At 42.4% G+C, this 22,405-nt stretch overlaps 1 protein-coding gene across 2 annotated transcripts; it reads left to right on the top strand.

Moving 5' to 3' along the window:
• ABHD4 (abhydrolase domain containing 4, N-acyl phospholipase B) lies at positions 1 to 22,013 on the top strand. Of its 2 annotated transcripts, XM_026720983.2 has the most exons (8): positions 1 to 67; positions 4,837 to 4,948; positions 7,220 to 7,308; positions 10,916 to 11,291; positions 13,938 to 14,092; positions 14,735 to 14,846; positions 17,342 to 17,528; positions 20,470 to 22,013. In XM_026720983.2, exons 3-8 carry the CDS (start codon positions 7,269 to 7,271, stop codon positions 20,557 to 20,559), a joined length of 960 nt encoding a protein of 319 aa, XP_026576768.1. In that variant the 5' UTR covers positions 1 to 67; positions 4,837 to 4,948; positions 7,220 to 7,268; the 3' UTR covers positions 20,560 to 22,013. The 2 variants fall into 2 exon arrangements, with proteins under 2 accessions (XP_026576768.1, XP_026576767.1); XM_026720982.2 differs by lacking the exon at positions 4,837 to 4,948.
• Positions 22,014 to 22,405: the final 392 nt, after the last annotated feature.

Here is a 22,405-nt window from a genome sequence, read left to right as displayed (position 1 = left end):
GCCTTCCCGCGCAGCTGTTGCGATGCGTTCCTTCTTGAGGAGCCATGGAGGAAGATCTTGAGCCGTCGTAAGTCCGGGGCGGGTGGGTAGTGGGGAAGGAAGGGGAAGGAAGGGAGGGAGGGAAGACCTCAAGTGGGGACTTCCCCGCCTTTCTGGGGTTTCCCGGAGAAGGGTCTTCCCCAAAGGGGGAGGAGGAGGAAGCACCAGATTCCCTTGCAACTCCGGAGAGGTTCCTTGTCCATCATCCCCTGATGGCAGGAGAAAGTAGGATAAATGATTGTTGCTTAATCCCCGGGTTATGTAATCCAGGGCCGTCTTAACAGCATTATTAGGAGCCCAGGGCAAAGCAATTTACTGGGGGGCTTGGAAAACTAGGAATAAAAATGTCAACAGATGGTAATATTAAACATAGATTAATTTTATTGGCCCTTCCAATGAAAGCTGTGTTGAAACATTAAAAACATGCTGTGCAGCAACAAATTATCAACATTTGAACAATACATGGAGGCTGAAAAACACAAAACTACTCAGGAAGCCCTACATTGGTGTATTTGTATGATACAAGGTACATTGAAGGGTTAATGTGGTTAGGATGGGGCCCCTAATGCTAGTGGGGCCCGCGGGCGAGTGCCCATCAGGCCCATGCGTTAAAGGCAGCCCTGGTTTAATTGTGTGTTCGTGGTTTGGGGCTGGGAGCATGCATTTATTCTTTTTATTCTGTGTTTTTGATTTTTTGGTCCTTGCCATTTGTCACCAATTTGGCTCAGCAAAGCTCTTTTTGGTATTTAACATTTGCCTATCTGTCTAATGCCATCACTTCCTTCCTAACTGAACAGTTTGTTCTGGTCTCTTGATTGTTGTGGTTGTGCTTCAGTGTTTGTTGGGGTTAATTCCTGAGTCATGGTTACAAAATTATCCCGAACAGCTGACAAAAACTCCTGCCCAGCCTATGGGAAGTGAAACAAACTGAGAGCTACAGCAATATGGGAGCAAATTCTAATAATAATAATGGTGGGAGGAAGAAAAGCAGAAAACAAACAATAGCAAGCTTTTTTAAATGGTCTTTGGGGGCTATTAAAACATGTCACTAGTGCTGGGGATAAAGTGATAGAAAATGAAGGGAAAGTTGTTTGGCACTCTAAAATTCAAGCTGACAAACACACCTGTTGCATAACACATCTGGATTAAAAACTGCTAATCAGACAAAGTCTGGATAGTGGATTTAGCTGAATAGAAGAGAAAGAACTGGAGAAAAATAACAATATAAAAACCTGCTAATAGAAGTAAGATTTGTGGCAAAAGAAAGAAAGCTAAAAGAATGAAAATAGGATAATTTTATTGTAATTTTTGTTACTACACAACGGCCCGCATAAAAAATGAAATTCTGACACCTGATCTCAAGAGAAAGTGTATATATCTACCCAAACACGTACATAACACACATAATACATGCTATATACATATGTATGTATGTATATATGCCTTAGGCATGAAAGCCAGCTGAATGACTTTGGGCCACTCCTTCTCAGCCAGACCCACCTCACAGGGCTGTTGTTATGGGAACAATAGGAGGAGGAAGAATTATGGGCCATGTGTACTGCCTTGATCAATTTATAAAAATGGGGATTAAAAAATACTATTTTAAAAATACCAATAGTAATAAGCTAGATACAATCCTAAAACATCTGGAACTTCAGTTCAATACTTAGGGAACTAAAACAATCATCAGCCAAATGTAAAAGGCAGCTTTTCTTGAAATGGCTTACAGTCTCTGACAATGCAGAATAACAGAGTTGGAAGGGACCTTGGAGTTCTTCTAGTCTAACCCTCTGCTTAAGCAGGAGGCCCTATACCATTTCAGACAAATGGTTGTCCAAGCTCTTCTTAAAAACCTCCAATGTTGAAGAACCCTCAGCTTCTGGAGACAAGTTGTTCAATTGGTTAATTGTTCCAACTATTAATACCTTTAATATTATCAAACAATCTTAGCTTAAGCCAGGATCTTTGGAAGGACTTGATAGGTGGATAAAAATGCCAAATCCAGTCTAAGCTTCTGGCTGGCTGTATGTGAGACTAGCTACAATTATAATAGTCATAATTATTATTTATTATTATGGGTGTCAAACTCCCAGGCTCTTGTGAAAATTGGGGAAGATTTCCCCGGAGGTTTTGAGTCTTTATAAGAGGATCGAATATGGTTTCTTCAAAGAATTTTCCTAATCTCCCATATTTGATTTCTCAGCTGGGTAATGCTGGGGGTTTAGATTTGAGGATTAAGCATGCCTCTGTCAGTAAAAGCAGGCTGGTAGGAAGTCAGACTGAAATGCAGCCAGCTTTATTCTCTTCTAGAAAATGCCAAGAAGAGGCCTGCGCTGGGGACTGGCATAGACAAAATAAAACTTCACAAAGGGAGCCTCAAAGAATTTAAAGGCAAAGAAAGGAGGGCAGCTAGCTTGGATCTGGGTCCCTGGGTTTCAATAAGCACTGTCTTACAAATTATTTTCTGTTGCTAGGATGCCTATGATTCTTCTTCCCACAGAGACATTGACTTTTCTTCCTTGCTAAATGAAAATAAAATTCAGGAAGAATCCTTTAGAGTCTGCTGGCATTTCTGAAACCCAGGACAGACTCATTTCTAAGGGAGAAAGTCAGGAAGTCAAACCCAAACTGGGAAGTGATGATGTAGCTGTTTCAAGGTCAGTTTTACAGCTGGGGAGTTGCCGTATTCTGTGAAAAAATACTCCAGAGAAAATACTCCATGTATGCTTAGAGGCCTTTGCAGTTTGCACATTGTTTTAAAACCTCACAGGATTGTTGTTGTGGGGAAAATTAGAGGAGGAAGGTAGGTTCGTTCTTTTGATTTGTTTTGCTTTTAATTTGTTTTGCTAGCCCTCTGCCAGTGAAAATGGAGCTTGAGAAGCCCTGTTTTCAGCTGCGATCTCCTGTAGCCCTCTGCTAGCAAAAATGGAGTTTGATGGACCTGCTCTGTTTTCACTGGCAGAGGGCTACAGAAGGCTGTTGCAGCCCAAAATGGAACTTGGGAGGGCTGTGTATGGCCCTCCCAAGCTCCGTTTTTGCTAGTAGAGGCACTGCGGGTTGGTCCTTCACTGTTTCCAGGGCAGCCCCATGGGCTGGATATAGCCCACAGGGCTTGAGTTTGACACCCCTGGTGCAGGGTTTCCTGCCTGAGCTGGGAGTTCAACTAGAAGACTTCTGAGGTCCCTTACAATTCTGTTATTCTATTTTTCAACAACAACAATAATGAGGATGATGATGATATTTGGTTGATATCTAGGATGCTGGCAGAAACCTGTCTCAACTATCAGAGCCAGTTAGTGATACTTGTGATACAATTTTAAATGTTCTGTTGACTGAGTTTCATGTTTAATGAATAAAAGTTTATAATAATAATAACAATGACAATAACAATAATAATAGCAACCCTTATCAACCATTAGCGTCAGTCAGTGATATTTGTGATACATTTTTAAATGTTCAGTTGACTGAGTTTCATGTTTAATGAATAAAAGAAATAATAAAAACAATAAAAACAATAACAAGACAAATAAACACAACCATCACAACAACAAAACAACAATAACATAATACTAATAGTTAGGTCCAAAATGTTTTTGAACTGTTTTGGATCAGAGATCAAGATACGTGAGGTAATTTCATACTGGATAAAAAGGGAACTTTTATATTCAGGCGTGTTAATAAATAAATAGTCATGATCTAGAAACAGGAAATTAGAAGGGAGGGATTCAGGGTTGACTTTCTGCACTTGGATCCTTGTAAAATGATCTCCGTGTTCACATTGACTCTTTAACTCCAAGGACAAGGGCTCAGAAATGAAATTAGAGAATCCGTCATTCAACTTTTCAGTTTGGCCCTTGCATGGATTTGTAACAGTATAGACTAGTTTTTCTTGCTGGCTGGCTGGTTCTTTCTTTGGTGCCTGTTTGGATTGATTTTGGAAGGGGAAAAACCTTTGTTTTAATGTAATCTTTTATCTAGTCCGGGGGTTTTCAAACTTGACGGCTTTAAGACTTGTGGACTTCAACTCCCAGAATTCCACCTCCAGTCCTGTTAGCTCAGGAATTCTGGGAGTTGACATCCACAAGTTTTAAACTTGCCAAGTTTGAAGACCCTTGATCTAATCCATGATAGGCAAAGGAGATAGATACATGTCATTTGCCATAGACATAATCCTCTACTTAAAACCAGGAGTGGGCTGCTATGGGTTTGCCCCGGTTTGGGTGAACCCATAGCTAGTTTCATGGCCAGTTCGGTGAACTGACAAATCCCATCCTTGGCTGGCCACGCCCACCCTGCTCTGCCCCTCCCAGGAGTCCCCACATGGCCCATTTGGATGCGAGGTAAGTGCAGGGTCCGCATGGAGACATAGGGAGAGCGAAAAACAGGCCGCACAGAGATTCTGGAAGGCCGGAAATGGGACCGTTTCAGGCCTCCGGAGCCCGAGGAAGACCGTTTTTGTCCTCCCGGAGGCTCGAAGAAACCCTCCGGAGCCTGGAGAGGGAGAAAAACGGGCCTCGTGGAAGTTCTGGAAGTCCGGAAACAGACCATCCATTCATTTCTCTGAAGCGTCCTCTCTTCATTCTCTCTCCCTTCCTTCCCTTCCTCCCTCCCTCCCTCCCAGTGTTGAGCTCAGCTTTAAAAGTTTCAATAGGATGCATGTACAAGCAGAGAATTTAATTCATTCGTATGCCTGCCATGCCGAAAGCCTCAGGGGCAGCTTGTGCTTTATTGTGTGAAACTGCAAGATGTGTAGCATAAGTCATTCATTGTTTCCCTCTTTCCCACTGCAAATCGGAGAGAGAGAACAGGCGAGAGATAAAGAAAGAAGACTCTGTTGCACACATCTTGCCACACTTGTGTCTGTGCGTGGAAGACCTCTTTTCTGGCTGATCGGCTGACCTTTGCAGAGGTTTGCATCTGTGTGCAGATGTGCATGCATTGCCCACCCACCAGTGCAGTTGCTGGACACAGCTGGAGAAAGAAGGAGGCCACGTTCACCAGCTCTGCTCTGAACAATGGTGCCACTTTGGGACTCATATAATGGATCATAGCTTTTTTTTTTACTTTTTACAACCATATAAAATTTTGCTTTGGGATGGGAACCGAGCATCTACTACCAGATAACTCTTTCTGATGCCTGCATGGAGTTTGCAGCAGATATTTTCACTTTGCACCCTGATAAAGAAACATATTGCTGCCTAGGATTGAACTCTCACCCGTTCATGTGGGAGGCAAGCATCATTACTTCTAGGCTTCCTGCAGCCGCTCATATAATGGATTGTGGTGTCCTCTTCAAAATAAAGCATCAAGCTGAGAGACTTCAATTCAAATGTCTGTCTTGAAGCTCACTACAAGTCCTCCTCGACTTATGACTGATATTGAACCAGGAATTTCAGTCATAAGTCATGGTGGTCATTAAGCAGGTCACTACATGGTTTTGCAACCTCCCCCTCCCCCATGGTCGTTACAAACACTGCAGTGAACTCTGCAGTCGTTACACAAACAGCACACTTGTTAAGCAAGCCTATTTTCTTCAATGGAAGTTTTTTTGCCAGAAGTTAATGCTGGAAACCGCTTAAAAACATATGCCAAAAATTGTGGTCACATGACCACAGGACATGCAAATAAATGTAAGTCAGTTACTAAGCACCAAAAATGTGATTACATGATGAGTGTGTCTCTGTGTCAGAACTCTAGAACCAGATCTTATTTACCCAGACCGGGATGGAGCCCATCAAAAAGCCCATAAACACGAATGTGTGCTGTCGTCAGGGTGGGGAGGCTATTATTTTATTATTTTTTATTATTTTTATTTCTTTTATAATGTGCTCTTATGTCTTATTGTAAGCCACCCTTGAGTCTCCATGTGCGAGTAAGTGGCGAAATAAATTTAAATTTATATAAACATTCTAAATAAATTAACTCTGAGGAGGTATTTAAATTTATAAATTTAAATATTAGTTTAAACTTATATAAATATTCTAAACAAAGAACAGGAGATTTAAACAAATTTATATAAAATATGTCTTATTGTAAGCCGCCTTGAGTCACCATGTGTGAGTAAACGGCAATATAAATTTAAACTTATAGAAATATTCTAAATAAATAACAGGAGATTTAAACAAATTTATATAAATTTTCTAAATAAATAATGCTGACAAGATCCATTATAACTTTGAATGGGCACTAAGTGACGGGTCGTTAAGGGAGGACTGGAATTAAACCTCCTTTCACTGAGATGGTGAAAGTCGAAAACATTCAGGCTATAGAATGAAGTGCGGAATCATGTTGGTTATGGCATGGTGGACCTTTCCAAAGGCAGGTGTTTCCTCAGAGGGACTGTGGTAGATTTTCGATGTTTTTCAAGGATGGTAGTTTCAATGTTTTCTTGGATTATGGTTCACACCATGATCACACTAAGCCTGAGAAGATCTGGCTTCAGATTCCAACTTTACATATTTTACTGGATGACTACAATAGAATAATTTATCTATCAGGTTGTAAGACAAATTGACAACCTTGACAACTCTAGAAATAAACGTGTATAAATATAGCTAATAATAAATAAAAACAATGCATTGTCCTTCAATCATTCACACACACACACACACACACACACACACACACACACATATGTATGGCATTCAGCTTTGTTCGGGTATTTTCCCATTGTAGTTGTGCTTTTAAAGTTGTAGCAACGTTTCGGCAGAATCTCATCTGCCATCATAAAAAAAAAAAAGCAGAAACAATATACTGGAAGAGAAGACAAGCAATAACATACATATACCCAATAGATAAATACTTGATGAAAAAATGAAAATAATAATCCATCCAAAATTAACCTTGGCAGTAACAGTAAATTGATGTAAATTACCAAAATGTATCTCTCGTGTATGTAATCATTTAATAATAACATTGGAATTGCAAGTATTTGAAGGATACTTCAAGTTGGGGAGATTCATTTAGCCTGCTCCTTTAATTGTAATTTTTCTCAATCTTTTCTTCCCAACCTTAGGGGAACTTGATCTTTTTGGTTATCACAATGTTGTGAGAGCAGGTTGTTGAAAAGAGGCCTCTTTTGCTATTTGGACCAATGACCATTTGACTGTCTCGTCCTTCTTCCATCTTTGCTAGATAGTTCTAACCATACTCTCCTCGTGGTCTCCTTTCCTTCCCACAGGTCCCAAGGCTGGCTAGGTGGTTGGTTGCCAGCCTGGCGGCCCACATCTATGTCCCACCTCAAGAATGTGGAAGCTCGGATCCTGCAGTGTAAGAACAATTTGTCTGCTCATTTTGGGTGGATGGGTGAGGAATGACCCATCCCCTTGTCAAGAGTCACCAAAGAGGTCCCTTTGGTGGGCATCACCTCCAAAGAGACATTTAGGTGACATGCTGGCTGCAGCACCTGTGTAGAGATTTCTCCTCTTTGCCAATCATTGCCCATAATGTAGACCACATTTGGATCCTGTTCAGTGGTGGGATTCTTCTAGCAAATCAGTAGTTCCAGTGTACAGTTTGCCCTGCCTACTCTCCTCTGCCTTTCCTGTCCTATATTTCCCGTGTTTCTTAGCTCAGCTTATTTGCACAGCACAGCAGATTCCCGCGCGTCAGCTGTTTTACTCACCAGCACTGACATAAAAAGGTATGTTTTTAAGCTTAAAATGGACGGTTTTTGAACTCTGGGTGTGCGTGCAAAACACATGCTCACCGAACCGGGTTGTTAAACCGGTTGCATCCCACCACTGATCCTGTTGTGGTCTCCATATTATAAAAAAGATGTTGAGACTCTGGAAAGAGTACAGAAAAAGAGCAACAAAGATGATTAGATGTCTGAAGACTAAAACATAGGAAGAACGGATGCTGGATTTGGCTAATCTAAAGAAAAGAAGAATTAGAGGTGACATGATAGCAGTGTTCCAGTATTTGAGGACCTGCCACAAAGAGGAGGCGGTCAAATTATTCTCCAAAGCACCAGAAGGCTGTACAAGAAACAATAGATGGAAACTAATCAAGGGGAGAATCAACTTGGAATTGAGGAGAAACTTCCAACAGTGAGAACAATTAACCAGTGGAACAGCTTGCCTTCAGAAATCGTGGGTGTGCTCCATTACTGAATGTTTTTAGGAAGAGTCTATAGAATCACATATAAAATGGCATATATTCTGCTTGAACAAGGGGCTGAACTAGAAGGCCTTCAAGGTCCCTTCCAGCTTGCTCTGTTATTCTATTCTATTCTATTCTATTCTCTAAGGAAGAGAAAGGAATAAGGGCGGTGGCATAGCGGTGTTCCAATATTTGAGGGGCTGCTACAAAGAAGAGGGGGTCAGCCTATTTTCCAAAGTACCAGAAGGCAAGACAAGAAACAACAGATGGAAACTAATCAAGGAGAGAAGCAACCTGGAATTAAGAAGAAGCTTCCTGGCAGTGAGGACAATTAACCAGTGGAACATCTTGCCACCAGAAGTTGTGGGCGCTCCATCATTGGAGGCTTTTAAGAAGAGGCTGGACAGCCACTAGCCTGGAATAGTGTGGGATTTTCTGCTTGAGAAAGATGACATAAAATATCCTTGTTCATGAATCTGGCTCAGGCAGGTCTTTAGAGGGCAGGGATTTTAACAGAATTATAACAGAATAACAGATTTTGAAGGGACCTTGGAGGTTATCCGAACCCCACTACCCAATCAGGAAAGCCTATATCGTTTCAGACAAAATGGCTTCTAGTCCAACCCACTGCTCAGGCAGGAAACCCCACACCATTTCAGACAAATGGCTGTCCAATCTCTTCCTAAAAATCTCCAGTGTTGGAGCATTCACAACTTCTAGAGGCAAGTTGTTCCACTGACTAATAGTTCTTAGTGTCAGCAATTTTCTCCTTAGTTCTAGGTTGCTTCTCTCCTTGATTAGCTTCCACCCATTGCTTCTTGTGCTGCCTTCAGGTGCTTTGGAGAATAGGTTGACCTGCTGCTGTTTATGCCAGTCCTTTGGATACAGGCAGTTCTCAACTTAACAAAGTTACAATGCAAAAATAATAATAACCACTTTTCACACTTACGATTGTTAATGCATCCCTGTAGTCACGTGATCAAAATTTCAGTGCTTGGCAATTGATATGTATTTATGATAGTTGCATGTCACGTGATCTACTTCTGCAACTTTCTGACCGGCAAAGTCAATGGGGAAGCCAGATTCAGTTAACAATCATGTTCGTAACTTAACTGCAATGATTCACTCAACAACTGTGGCAAAAAAGGTTGTAAATGGGGCCAAACTCACCTAGCAATGGTCTCAGCAATAAAAATTTTGAGCTCAATTGTCATACGTCAAGGATTGTGTATGTCATGCCCCCATCAGAGTCTGAATCAGAGGAGGAAGATGAACAGCCGACAGGGAGTGGGAAAGTTGGCTGTGGAGGAAACTGGGGAAGGGTAAAGTCAGGCTGGGCAGAGTAGGGAAGAGGTAGAACAAGGGAGAGAGGGTTTAGAGAAAAATCAAGGCTCATCCCCTTTTCATCCCAGGGCATGCAGGAAAGAAAAAAAGGGAGCAATGTGGGTTGTGTGGCTTACAAGGGAGGAAAGGGCCCTGATTCCCTTCACAAGGCACACCTGGGGAGGGAGTTTAAAGAAGAGGCAGTTGGATGGGCATTTTTCAGGAATAAACATTGACTTAATCTAATTTTGATGTTGTTATCTGAGTTCCTGGCATCCTCCCAACTGGTTTGATTTATTGCTGTGTTACTTCACTTCTGGAACTCCTTATCTTGCCCCAAGGACATTACCTTATCATGCTTTGTTGGATTTATACTTTAATTTTTTTCTGTTTACATTGTTTTGTATTGGAATATTTGCAGCCAAAGGCTGTTGCAGGTTTCTGGGAGTGTTTTTCTCCACACCAGAAGTTAACTGGGACATTGCGGGCAAAGTTGGAGCTAATAAATGGACCCCTACTTATTATCTGTCTGGGTTGCCTTTGTGCTATGCCCCAGGTCATCACTGTGTATTCTAGAAAAGATAATAGGGAAACATGTAGATTTTGTTTTGATAAGAAAAATTTGATAAGAAAAGTATGTATTTAGTATTATCTGTTTTAACAGCAGCAAAGATTAACTTTGCACTATATTGGAAAGATGAAGAAACCACACAAGGGGAAGAGATAATTAAGAATATACTAGACTGTGCAGAAATGGACAGACTTACATTGAAAATTAAACAGACACAGACTGTTATCAAACTTGAAACTTATTTTGCCAGTGGTTGGAAAAAAAGGGGTGGAGAGTAAGAATGGCATTTGTATTGTTAAGCAAATTCAGTACCCAGACAACACAATGTCTCTTAAACACTAAGAAATGTAATGAATAGAAAATTAATAAAATGTAATAATTTAATAATAAAAGGACTGTGTATTCAGAATAACAGAATAACAGAGTTGGAAGGGACCTTGGAGGTCTTCTAGTCCAACCCTCTGTTCAGGCAGGAAACCCTATACCATTTCAGACAAATGGCTGTCCAATCTCTTCTTAAAAACCATCCAGTGTTGGGGCAGCCCCAATTTCTGGAAGCAAGTTGTTCCATTGGTTAGTTGTTCTCACGGTCAGGAAATTTCTCCTTAGTTCTAAGTTACTTCTCCCCTTGATCAGTTTCCACCCATTGCTTCTTGTCCTGCTTTGGAAAATAGCTTGACTCTCATTTCTTTAGGGCAGCCCCTCAGATACTGCTATCATGTCTCCCCTATTTGAACATTGTTATCATGTCCCCCTGTATCTTGTTCTCCACCAGATAGCTCCTGTTACTCTGGGTTTCTCAGCAGTTGGAATCACTGGATTTCGAGCTGGTATGGCCCTACATGCTTAAACCTTTGCTTCTCCTTCTTTTTCCCCCAGGCCTCCAAAACCAATTTGTGTCCCGCTACGTGCCTCTCCCAAACCAGGCCAAGATCTGGACCATCTCGCTGACACCACAATGGGGCAAGGGTCGTACCCCTTTGGTGATGGTGCACGGCTTTGGGGGCGGCATCGGGCTCTGGATTCTCAACCTGGACTCACTAAGCCACCACCGTCCCCTCCATGCCTTTGACCTCCTGGGCTTTGGACGGAGCTCTCGTCCCCCTTTCCCCCATGACGCCCAAGGGGCCGAGGAAGCCTTTGTGAGCTCCATAGAGGCCTGGCGCAAGGAGATGGGCATCCCCAACATGATCTTGCTGGGTCACAGCTTGGGCGGGTTCTTGGCAGCCTCATACAGCTTACAGTACCCGGAGAGGTAAGCCCATCTACCTGGTTCCCAGGTAATCACATCATACCTGTAGGTTCAATAACTTCCCCCTTGGGCTTGCTATTTGGGACTCCAAGAGGTGTTTCTTAAGTCAAGATGAACACAGTGTGACATGTGAATGTGTGCAGCACTAGTGCAAATGGTTCGCTAATATGCTTTTTTGCATCTCAAGTTGAATGGCTCCAAAACGGGGGCCTGTTTTTACTTCTTCAAGAGCCAGTTTGGTGTAGGGGTTAAGGCAACGGGTTAGAAAGCAGAAGACTGGGAGTTCAAGTCCCACTTTAGGCATGAAAGCTAGCTGGGTGACTTTGGGCCAATCCCCCAGGAGACAATGAGTTTTAATCCCACCTCATCCATGAAAGCCAGCAGGGTAACTGAGCCAATCCCCAGGAGAGAATGAGTTCTAGTCCCGCCTTAGACATAAAAGCCAGCTGGGTGACTTTGGGCTAATTCCCAGGAGACAGTGAATTCTAATCCTGCCTTAGGCAGGAAAGCTACCTAAATGATTTTGAGCCAATCATCGGGAGACACTGTATTCCAGGGGTCGTCAACCTTTTGGACCTCAGGGACCACCAAACTCATAATTTTAGATCCAGGGACCACTAACTGGTTCTGTGGGCATGGCCTAATTTGTGGGTGTGGCTTGGTGGTCATGTTACTGGCTGGGCATGGCTTGTATGTAAATATTATAAATATTTATATAAATATTTATATAAGAAGTTTTTATAAAAGAGCAACTTTTACCCAAAATCAGGCAAAGCAGGCAGATTGATTTGCTCACAGAATCATTCAGTGATCTATCAATCTGCCATTGGCTCTCTCAAATTTGCTTGCCGTGAGTCTGCACTGAATTTGCTTGTAAGCAAACCTTCAGTTCTAAGGGAGTTTCGGCTGTGCTGAGCCAAAGATCTAGACAAGCTAGAAAGCAAGAAATCCAACCATTTTCTGCTTCCTACCTAATCTAAATCTCCCGGCATAGCAGAATAGTTGATGGTCGGAAAAAGAAAAAATAGCAATTTAGCAGGCAAGTTTACCGGGTAGGGAGCGATTGGGAGGGGAGGGTTCCCATGGGCCATGTGGGCGGAGCAGCCTTGTGTTTCTGCGCAGCCTGGATTAATTGCTTTGAGGGGGTGCTCTGGGGGTGAGGTTTCTCTGCGGCCCACCAAAATTTTCTCATAGCCCACTGGTGGGCCACGGCCCACCGGTTGGTGACCTCTGCTCTATTCTAAACCTGCCTTTGCCATGAAAGCCAACTGGATGATTTGTGATTAATCACCAGGAAACTGAATTCTAGTCCTGCCTGAGGCATGAAAGCCAGCTGGGTGACTTTGGGCCAGCCACTCTCTCTCAGCCCAACCCACCTCACAGGATTGTTGGGGAGAAAATAGGAGGAGGAAGGTGTGTTGGATATGTTTGGCGCCTTGAGCTATACATAAAAATACAAGGATACAAATAAATAAAATAAAGAGGATACCATAATCCTTGCAGTTTCTGATGGCATCTATTTCATCCCTTACATTTCTTGCCTGCCAGGACTCCGGTGCTCCCTGGTTATGGTTGTGTAGTCCTCCTCGCACTGTGCCAATCTCAGGATGATGGCAGTTGTGTTTTCTTCAAGAGTTGTAACATATGTAGGAAATTTGTGGTCTTGTGAGGCAATTGCCAGGAGTCGCGACTGACTTGAAAATGGGAAGGAAGGAAGGAAGGAAGGAAGGAAGGAAGGAAGGAAGGAAGGAATATATTTTATGTGTCCCAAAGGTGCTTTTTCAAGAGGCAACTGGACTTTCTTGTTTTTCTTTGAAGTCCTTTCACTTCTCATCCAAGAAGCTTCTTCAGCTCTGCATAACTAAATGTCTATGGAGATTCTCAGTCATCCAGGTCATGGTTGTCCCGAAGATGCTTTTTCAAGAGGCTCAGAGCTGAAGAAGCTTCTTGGAGGAGAAGCGAAATGTCTTCAAAGAAAAACAAGAAAGTTCAGTTGCCTCTTGAAAAAGCACCTTTGGGACAACCATGACCTGGATGACTGAGACTCTCTTTAGACATTTAGCTATACATTTGTGTGCTTCACTTATCAGAGCCAAATTAAAGATGATGCTAAGCAATTCAGAAACATTCCCCAAACTTCCTTTGTTTAGCAACCTTAATATAGAACATTTGTTGCTCCTGTTAGATCATTAAATCTGAAAGCCACATGCAATTGAGAAGTTTGGTTCCCCAAATGCCAAGATTTCTTAAAAATTAAAACAGGGAGTAGGCATTGGTTTATTTTTTGTTTTGTTTATTTGTTTATTCAAATATTTTCTCCCATTCCTTAGCCTCTACCACTCCTGGGATGACTCATGGTTGCCATGGACTCGATGCTAGGAAGACAGTCTCTGTCAGATGATTTAAATTTCTAAAAGGAGCAACAAAAAAGGAAAAAAAAAATGGAGGGAAGGGAAAGCAGCAAGTTCCAGTTGTAGTTTTTTCGAACTGAAATAAATCCTTCTTACGATGATCACCTGGTGATATTTCAGAGAAGAGCTTGATTCCATATCAATATGGTTGAGGAAACACTTTTTTCTCTTATATTCATTACTGTATTAATGTTGATCGTATTCTGCTGGAACATGTGTAATTTGTATTTTATCCCAGGGTGAAACATCTAATCCTGGTGGATCCTTGGGGCTTCCCCACACGACCATCCGATCCAGCTCAGGTCCGTACTGCTCCAACTTGGGTCAAGGCTGTAGCTACCGTGTTGGGACGGTCCAACCCTCTGGCTGTCCTTCGAATTGCAGGACCTTGGGGTGAGTTAAGTTTTGAATCAAACTTGGCAAGAGTTCAGAGTGGTGTTTCTCAACTTCAACTTGAATGTAGAATAGAGTAGAGTGTGGAGAGTGGGAGTGGGAGTGGGAGTAGAGTAGAGTAGAGTAGAGAAGAACAGAACAGAATAGAACAGAACAGAACCTTGGAAATCTTTTAGTCCAGCCCCCTGCCCAAGCAACCTATACCATTTCAGATAAGTGATTGTCTAGTCTCTTCTTAAAAACATTAATGGAGCGCCCACAACTTCTGGTGGCAAGCTGTTCCACTGGTTAATTGTCCTCACTTAGGTAGTTTCTCTTTCATTCCAGGTTGCTTCTCTCCTTGATTATTTTCCAACCATTGTTTCTTGTCCTGCCTCTGGGGCTTTGGAGAATAGGTTGACTCCCTCTTCTTTGTGGCAGCTCCTCAAGTACTAGAACACTGCAATCATGTCACCCCTAATTCTTCTTCTTTTTTTAAACTAGCCAGAACCTGCAGTTTTTCTTCATATGTTTTAATCTCCAGGCCTTTGATTGTCTTAGTTGCTCTTCTTTGAACTTTTTTTTTCAAAGTTACCCAAAGAATAATGTGAACCCCCCTCTTCTTTGTGGCAGATGTGCTTAGCGTATCCAATTGTTTTTTAGGTCCTGGACTAGTCCAACGTTTCCGTCCAGATTTTAAGCAGAAGTTTGCCAATTTTTTTGACGACGATACCATCTCTGAATACATCTACCACTGCAATGCCCAGACGCCGAGGTGAGGAAGCCCCAAATCTATCAGTGTGCCCTTCTGGTTCGCTGTGATACCAGCAAGAAGCATCCTATTTGAGTTGTGGCCACAGAGGACTAGACAGATCTCAGTCTAATAGCCATGAAGATAAGTGGCATTGACGAAGGTGATAAGCCAATGAAACATTAATACTGGTAGCCAAGTGATTATGACAATTGAGCCCAAAATTATTGTTGCTAAGTATTCTGACCTAGGCTTCCCAAGATCACGAAACATAATCCTCATCCCTACAAAATTCCTTATATTTAGTTTAAAGGGAATTCCTCTCCAACAAAGTCCCAGAAAACAGTCTATCATGAGATTTCACAACTACAGACCTTTTATCTGGCTTAGAGAGTTACAAGGCTGATATCTTCCAAATGCTACAATGTAGCAGCAATTACTTGGTAAGAAATCAGGAACAGATCTTCACCCTAATGAATTAAACTAATTGTCTCCTGCAAACACCACTCCCCTCTCACTCCTCTTTATTCCCTATGGGAGGAGCCATTCACCAGCCACCTGTGGCTTTACTTCCAAGTTGGCCCTTGTTCCTCAGCTGTTCCCTTCTCCTGGCAGCTCTGCACATTGAGAACAGGCTCCAGCTGTTCTTCTGCCCCACTGATCTCTGACTCCAAAGGCAGCTGATAACTGTCAGATGGCCCTGGCCCCATCTCTGCCTCTGATGCAGAGCACTTGTCAGAGCCTTCCCCAGACTCCAGGAGTGGCCCATGTTCCTCCCCAAACTCCTCATTGTCTGAGTCTACCGCCAGCTCTGTTGGCGGGCCACAACACTAGGTAAAATATTTCTTAAGTGACTTTGCCCCATTTTATGACTTTTCCTGCCAGGTTTGTTAAGTGAATCATTGCATTTATTAATTTAGTCACATTTATTAAGTTAGTTGTTAAGTGAAACTGGATTACCCATTGCTTAGCTTGTCAGGTGGTTTCAAAAGGGGATCACATGATCGTGGGGCACTGCGACCATCATAAATGTGAGTCAGATACCCTGGGGATCCTGCAATGGTTGTAGGTGTTTATAAGTCACATTTTTCAGTTGTAACTTTGAACAGTCACTAAATGAACTGTTGTAAGTTGGCTTGACTTACGTCTGGTCACTTAAATGACCTTTCAAAGTTACAATCTGGATTTGAAAGGTGTTCTCCCTCCTCCCCATGGTCACCAAGTTCACGCTGGGCACCTGGCAAAGCAACAAATGTGATGGTAGCCATTGCACTGTCTTGCGGTCATGTGGCTGCATTTTATGATGATTTTGTCCAAGCCCACCACTTCTCATTTTTGGCAAAACCACACCCGAAGCAAATGATTGGTCCCAGAGGTGGTATTCAGCAGGTTCTGACCAGTTCTGGAGAACCGGTAGCAGAAATTTTGAGTAGTTCGGAAAACCGGCAAATACCACTTCTGAGTGGCCACACTCCACATCTATTCTCTGCCTCCTGAGTCCCAGCTGATCAGCTGGGTCTTCTTTGGTTGCCCTGCACAGGAGAATGGAGCTGGAAAGCAGGTTATTGGGGTGGGGAGTATTCTTCCTCTGGAGTGGGATGGGAATAGAGATCTTACAGTATTCTTCCCCCGCCACACCCACCAAGCCATGCCATACTCATCAAGCCATGCCCATAGAACCGGTAGTAAAAAAAAAATTGAATCCCACCACTGGTTGGTTCACTCCACAAGTTTAACAATACACACACACACACACACACACACACACACACACACACACAAAAGGTAAAACGAAATTAGTCATGTGATGGACTTGTTTTATGACTGCTATGGCTGATTAGTATAATGGACAGGTTCCATTATGGTCGTAACCCGAGGACTACCTAGTAGAAATGCAGGGGAAGTAGCATTCTCCAAATTTCCACTAAGTGGATGCAATGTAAAATATTTCAGACTCCCCCATTACACTAAGTCAGAGGTATCAAACTCGAGTTCATTGAGGGCCACATTCAGGATTGTGTTTGACCTCAGGCGGCCCTGGTGAGCATTGCCAGGGTGGGCGTGGCCAGCATGACATCACTTGTGCCAGGTAGGAGGGGTTGTGGTGGCCCAAGCACACTGCCAGTGAAAATGTGGTCCCAAGCTCCGTTTTCTGCTGTAATAGCCTCCTACAACTGTTTGTCAGTGAAAACTGAGCCCGGGAGGCCTGTGCGTGGCCTTCGCGAGCTCCATTTTTTGCTGCCAGAGGCGCCGCGGGCCAGTCCTTTGCTATTTCCTGTTTCCGTGGGTCAGATCTAAGCACCTCATGGGCTGGATCTGGCCCTCGGGCCTTGTGTTTGACACCCCTATACTAAGTGAAGGTCAGGCAGTTATTAATTATCATAGAATCATAGAGCTAGAAGGGACCTTGGTGAGGAGTCTTTATATCATTCCAGACCAACGGTTGTCCAACCTCCAAACCTCCAACTATGGGAGGCAAAATGATGGAATTTATATCCTTTCTTCTTATTCCATATCAGTGGGGAGGCAGCGTTCAAGGCCATGACTGAATCCCTAGGATGGGCCCGCCGTCCCATGTTGCAACGCATCCACATGATCCGGCGGGACCTGCCCATCACCCTCATCTATGGAGCCAACTCCTGGATTGACACCAGCACTGGGGAGAAGGTCAAGTGTCTACGGCCAGGATGCTACGTTAAGGACATGGTAAGACCTTGGCCCAGAGAATGGGGCTTCTGCAAATATGGACCTGAGGCATAAAACACTCTCTCTCCCTCCCTCTCCTCCTCTCTCTCCCTCCCTTACTCTTTCCTCCCTCTCATTCTCTCTCCCCCTCTCTCTCCCTACCTCCATCTCCCTCCCTCTCTGTCCCTCCCTCTCTTTCTCCCTCTCCTTCTCTTCCCCCTCTCTCCCTCTCTTTCCATCCCTCCATCTCCCTTCCTTTCTCTCCCTCTCCTCTCTCTCCCTCTCCCTCCCTTCCTTTCTCTCTCCCTCTCTCTCCCCTCTCTCTCCCTCTCCTCTCTCTCTCTCTCTCCTTCCCTTCATCACTCCTTCCCTCTCCTTCTCTCCCTCCCTCTGTCTCCCTCTCTTTCTCTCTCCCTCCCTCTCTCCCTCTTTCTCTCGCACTCCCTCTCCCGCCTCTCTCCCCTCCCTCCCCTTCTCTCTCTCAATGTGTGTATATGTGTGTGTGTGTATACAGATAGTCCTCGACTTACAGCCATTTGTTTAGAGATCGTTCAAAATTACAGCACTGAAAAACACGACTTAAGACAGCTATTCATGCTTATGAGTGTTGCAGCCTCTCCATGGTCACGTGATCACAATTTGGCCACTTGTAATTTTGATGACTGTGGTGTCCCGGGATCATGTGATCACTCTTTGCAACCTTCTGATAAGCCAAGTCAATGAAAAAGCCAGATCCAGTTAACAACTGTGTCACAAACATAAAAACTGTAGTGATTCTCTTAACAACTGTGGTTGTGAAATGGAGCAAAACTTACAACTGTTCTGCTTAGCAACAGAAATTTTGGTCTCAAGTATGGCCATAACTCAAGGGTCACCTTTATGCATCTCTTTGTTTTAATTCAAGGTGCTAGTCCTTATGGCTTTTGAAGTCTCGTGGAGCAATTTCCATGTGGTTGCTGTGGTCCTTATTTATTTGTTATAGCTATGCACCATTTCTTTAGGAAATCTCTGGGTATAAATATTGTTCAGTAGAAGATTAGCAATCGATTAATTGATTAGCAATAATAATAATTTATTAAATTTATATGCTGCCTGACTCACAGCGATGCTGAACAGAGATTTATGTTTTTACAGCTCTCTTAGAGACTTACAATTAACATTTACAGGAAATTTGATATCAGTAAGGATGCAGTGGCTCAGTAGCTAAAACGGTGAGCTTGTCGATCAGAAAGGTCGGCAGTTCAGCGGTTTGAATCCCTAGTGCCGCATAACGGAGTGAGCTCCTATTCTTTCTCCCAGCTTCTGCCAACCTAGCAGTTCAAAAGCATGTAAAAATGCAAGTAGAAAAATAGTGACCACTTTGGTGGGAAGGTAATAGCGTTCCGTGCACCTTCGGCATTTAGTCATGCCAGTCACATGACCACAGAGACCTCTTCGGATGGTGCTGGCTCTTCAGCTTTGTAATGGAGATGAGAACCACCCCCTAGAGCCAGAAATGACGAGCACGTATGTGCGAGGGGAACCTTTACCTTAACCTTTAAGGATAAGTAAAGTCAGAGAGACTGAAATCTTTTTAATATATTTTATTAATTATTGATTTTCTATTAAATACATTTCTTGGTGCTTAATAAACATTGTGTTGTCTGGGTATCTAATCTGCTTAACAACAAATTACATTCTTAACCTCCACCCTTTTTTCCCAACCATTGGTAAAATAAATTCCATGTTTGATAGTATTCTACATCCTCTGAAGACTGAAAATCTTACGGGCTGTGATAGGTGATGTTATCTCATGGATCTTGGTGGCTTTCTGGGTGATTTGTCCAGCATGGATGAATTAATCAAACAACTGGGAGTCCACCATTGCGGGAAGACTGCTAATCCAAAAAAGCAATCCATGAAAATAGTTTCTGAGACTATCAAAAGTATATTTTTCTTAATTTCATCCTATCGAGCTCAAGATTGTGGGTATCAATCTTTTCTGGTAATGCTCCTCTTCCCACTCTTGCAAAAATGCAGGTAATCCTCAACTTGTGACCACAATCGAGCCCAAAGTTTATGTTGCTAAGTGAAAACTCTTAGATTTTTCAGCAATCCAACCAGCACACATTAAAGAATTCAGCAGGATTCATTTATAAAAGAAATTTATTTATATAACAACAGTACAAAACAGGATGCATGTATACAATACTCATGCAGCAGAACTCAGAATACAGAAGCAAATAATGTAATGGGATTGGAAAAAAAAATACAGGAGTTCTGGCACAAAATTTGGATATGGCTGGAAGAAGTGTTGGGTCTAAAAATTAACATTATAGCAGAGATGTTTCTATTAGGAATAATAACAGAGAATTTTAGTAAAGCAGTTATCTACTTAATTATTCATGTAATTACAGCGACAAGAACATTACTTGCCCAAACTTGGAAGTCAAAAGAAATTCCAAATGATGAAACTATAATAGATAAGATTTTTCAATGCATTGAATTATATAGTTTGACACTAGAATTGAAAGAACGAGACAAATCAGAATATTATGAAGTATGGAACAATTTCTGTGTGACATGAAAGGGACATGAAAGGAAGTCTATAAAATGAAAATTACAATTTAAGATGTAATTGAAATACAGCACAAGATTAAGATCTAAAATGTTATAAAGACTAAATGTAAATATGTATATATATATGTATATGAATGCCTATATTTCTTACTGATTTTTTCTTAGTGTAAAATGTTAAGGCTGAAATGTATTTCAAAGACAGTCTACCACGTTCAAGACTTTTTAATGTTTATTTTCAATAAAAATTTAAAAACAAAACAAAAGGCTAGTTGCCTCCTGATAAAAAACCACCTTTGGAACATTTTCACCTCTGGTGTTTCTATTGAAATGCGATATGTATGATAAATACGTGTATCTCCAGCTGAGCATGATGCCTTCTTCCTCTTTTGTCCTGCTCCTCTAGGCCATCCCTGGAGCCTCCCACCACGTCTATGCTGACCAACCCCGGGCCTTCAACGCCACGGTGGAACGAATTTGCGACTCTGTGGACTGAACACCCGAACTAGAGTGAAAAAGTAGCTCTTATATCCAGCCACCTTATCGCTCAGCTGCGGGGAGACGCAGAAGGCACCCACCACTTCCTGTGCCCCTGGGGAGCCAAAACTGAAATCCCTGTGGATCTAACTACAGATGGATCTCCAGGGATCTCTGCTATCCAGCCTGCACTCCCTCCTTCCCTCCCCATTCCCTCGAATCATCTTTCTACTTAAAGGTTGCAGATCGCCTGTTTTGGGTTAATCCAAGTCTAACTGCGTTCTATTTTTTTCCCCTTCGGTTAATGTTTTGATCTTGGTTTGATTTACACCACATCCTCATGTTCAGCTCTGGTTCCTTGTGTTGTTGGTTCCAACTACAATCCCTGCTTCCAATTTTATTCCTCCTCCTGATTTTCCTTCATCCTATCTGTGATCACTCCTTATCTTTGTGTATTTCAAAGGCAAACCTTTGATTGGATTCTGCCGGAAAGCTATTTTGAATCTCTATGACTACCTTGCTAGATGATGCTAGAATCCTTCTCTTGGATCCTTGGTGCCTTTGGGGGTAAACTCTTAGTTGCAAAATATATTTATATAGATGGTTATTTAGGTGGTCTTCAGAAGCACTTGGGAAATGGAGGATAATATTCTGTAATTTTGAGGAGATCCCCAAAAATCAGATATATTGTAGAGAGATAATGAGAGAGACTGAGATCCTTTACCATGATGTCCACACCTCATTTCTTTCTCATGCATGATGTGGCCTTACCTATTTCCCGGGTTATATCCCCCTAACCTGAAAAACAAAGCTTGATCCCAACTTAAGATCCAAGAAATGTGTATAAATTCTCTTCGGAATGTGTGCAAACTGGGTAAAACTGAAGTGGCTTTGAACTCAAGAGTATTTAGCCTTGAACCACCAAATATTTATTTTTGTCTTTGAGTTTCCCCAGCTCTTCAGGACTCTTTTGTGTTTGGTGAAGAACATATTTTGAGCCCAGCTCATTCCCAAAATAATTGAGGGAACCTGACCTCCATCTGACCATAACTCTGTGAGAGGGGTGTCAAAGACACGTCATGTCGGCATCACATGACATATTGGGACTTTTTTCCCTTTCACTATACCAGGCATGGACGTGGGCATGGACGTGGCCAGCTCGTGACACATCTGGCCTGCGGGCTGGGAGTTTGACAGCCCTGCTCTACGACATTTTTCTTCTCCATAAGGTACATAGTTCTATTTCCTTGGAAGTGTGAATCACATCCAAGCTTGATGGGAGATCTTTTTCAGGACCGTGTCTGTAATACCGTTGAAAAACAGGTATTGTAGTGCAAATATGACCAGGGAGTATAGGACACTGTTTGAATCGCACTTGACTGACTTCCCAACAGTACTATCTATGGAATTACCCTTTGTACTAATTTTGTATGTTTATTAAAATAAAACGATTGCTTAAAAACCCTTGGGAAATAATAGTCTGTGTCTTTGTAAAGCTTGGTGTGCTCTCTTCTCTGTTTTGGGTATGATGTCCCATTCTTCGGATTTAGTGTTTCCCAACTGTAGCATCTTTCAGATGTACAGCATAACAGAGTTGGACCAGAGTTGGAAGTAAAGGGTAACAGAGTCTTCTAGGCAGTCCCCTCTTCATACAGAAAACCCTATTACCATTAGACAAGTGGCTGTCCAGTCTCTTCTTAAACCTTCAATGATGGAGAATAATTGGAGTAGAGAATAACCAGTGGGACATCTAGCCTTCAGAAGTTGTGGATACAACTTCTAAAGGCAAGACATTCCACTGGTTAATTATTCTCACTGTTAGTAAGTTTCTCCTTAGTTCTAGATTGCTTCTCTCCTTGATTAGT

The sequence above is a fragment of the Pseudonaja textilis genome, chromosome Z, assembly GCF_049901715.1.
Source record: "Pseudonaja textilis isolate UNSWEBS1 chromosome Z, rPseTex1.2, whole genome shotgun sequence".
Lineage (NCBI taxonomy): Eukaryota > Metazoa > Chordata > Lepidosauria > Squamata > Elapidae > Pseudonaja > Pseudonaja textilis.
This window is presented reverse-complemented; position numbering and strand designations above follow the sequence as displayed.

Coding starts and splice junctions, on each gene's coding strand:
- ABHD4 (XM_026720982.2), top strand. CDS start 45: ATGGAGGAAGATCTTGAGCCGTC. Junction 11,292..13,937: donor AGCTTACAGTACCCGGAGAG/GTAAGCCCATCT, acceptor ATTTTATCCCAG/GGTGAAACATCTAATCCTGG. Junction 17,529..20,469: donor GATGCTACGTTAAGGACATG/GTAAGACCTTGG, acceptor CTGCTCCTCTAG/GCCATCCCTGGAGCCTCCCA.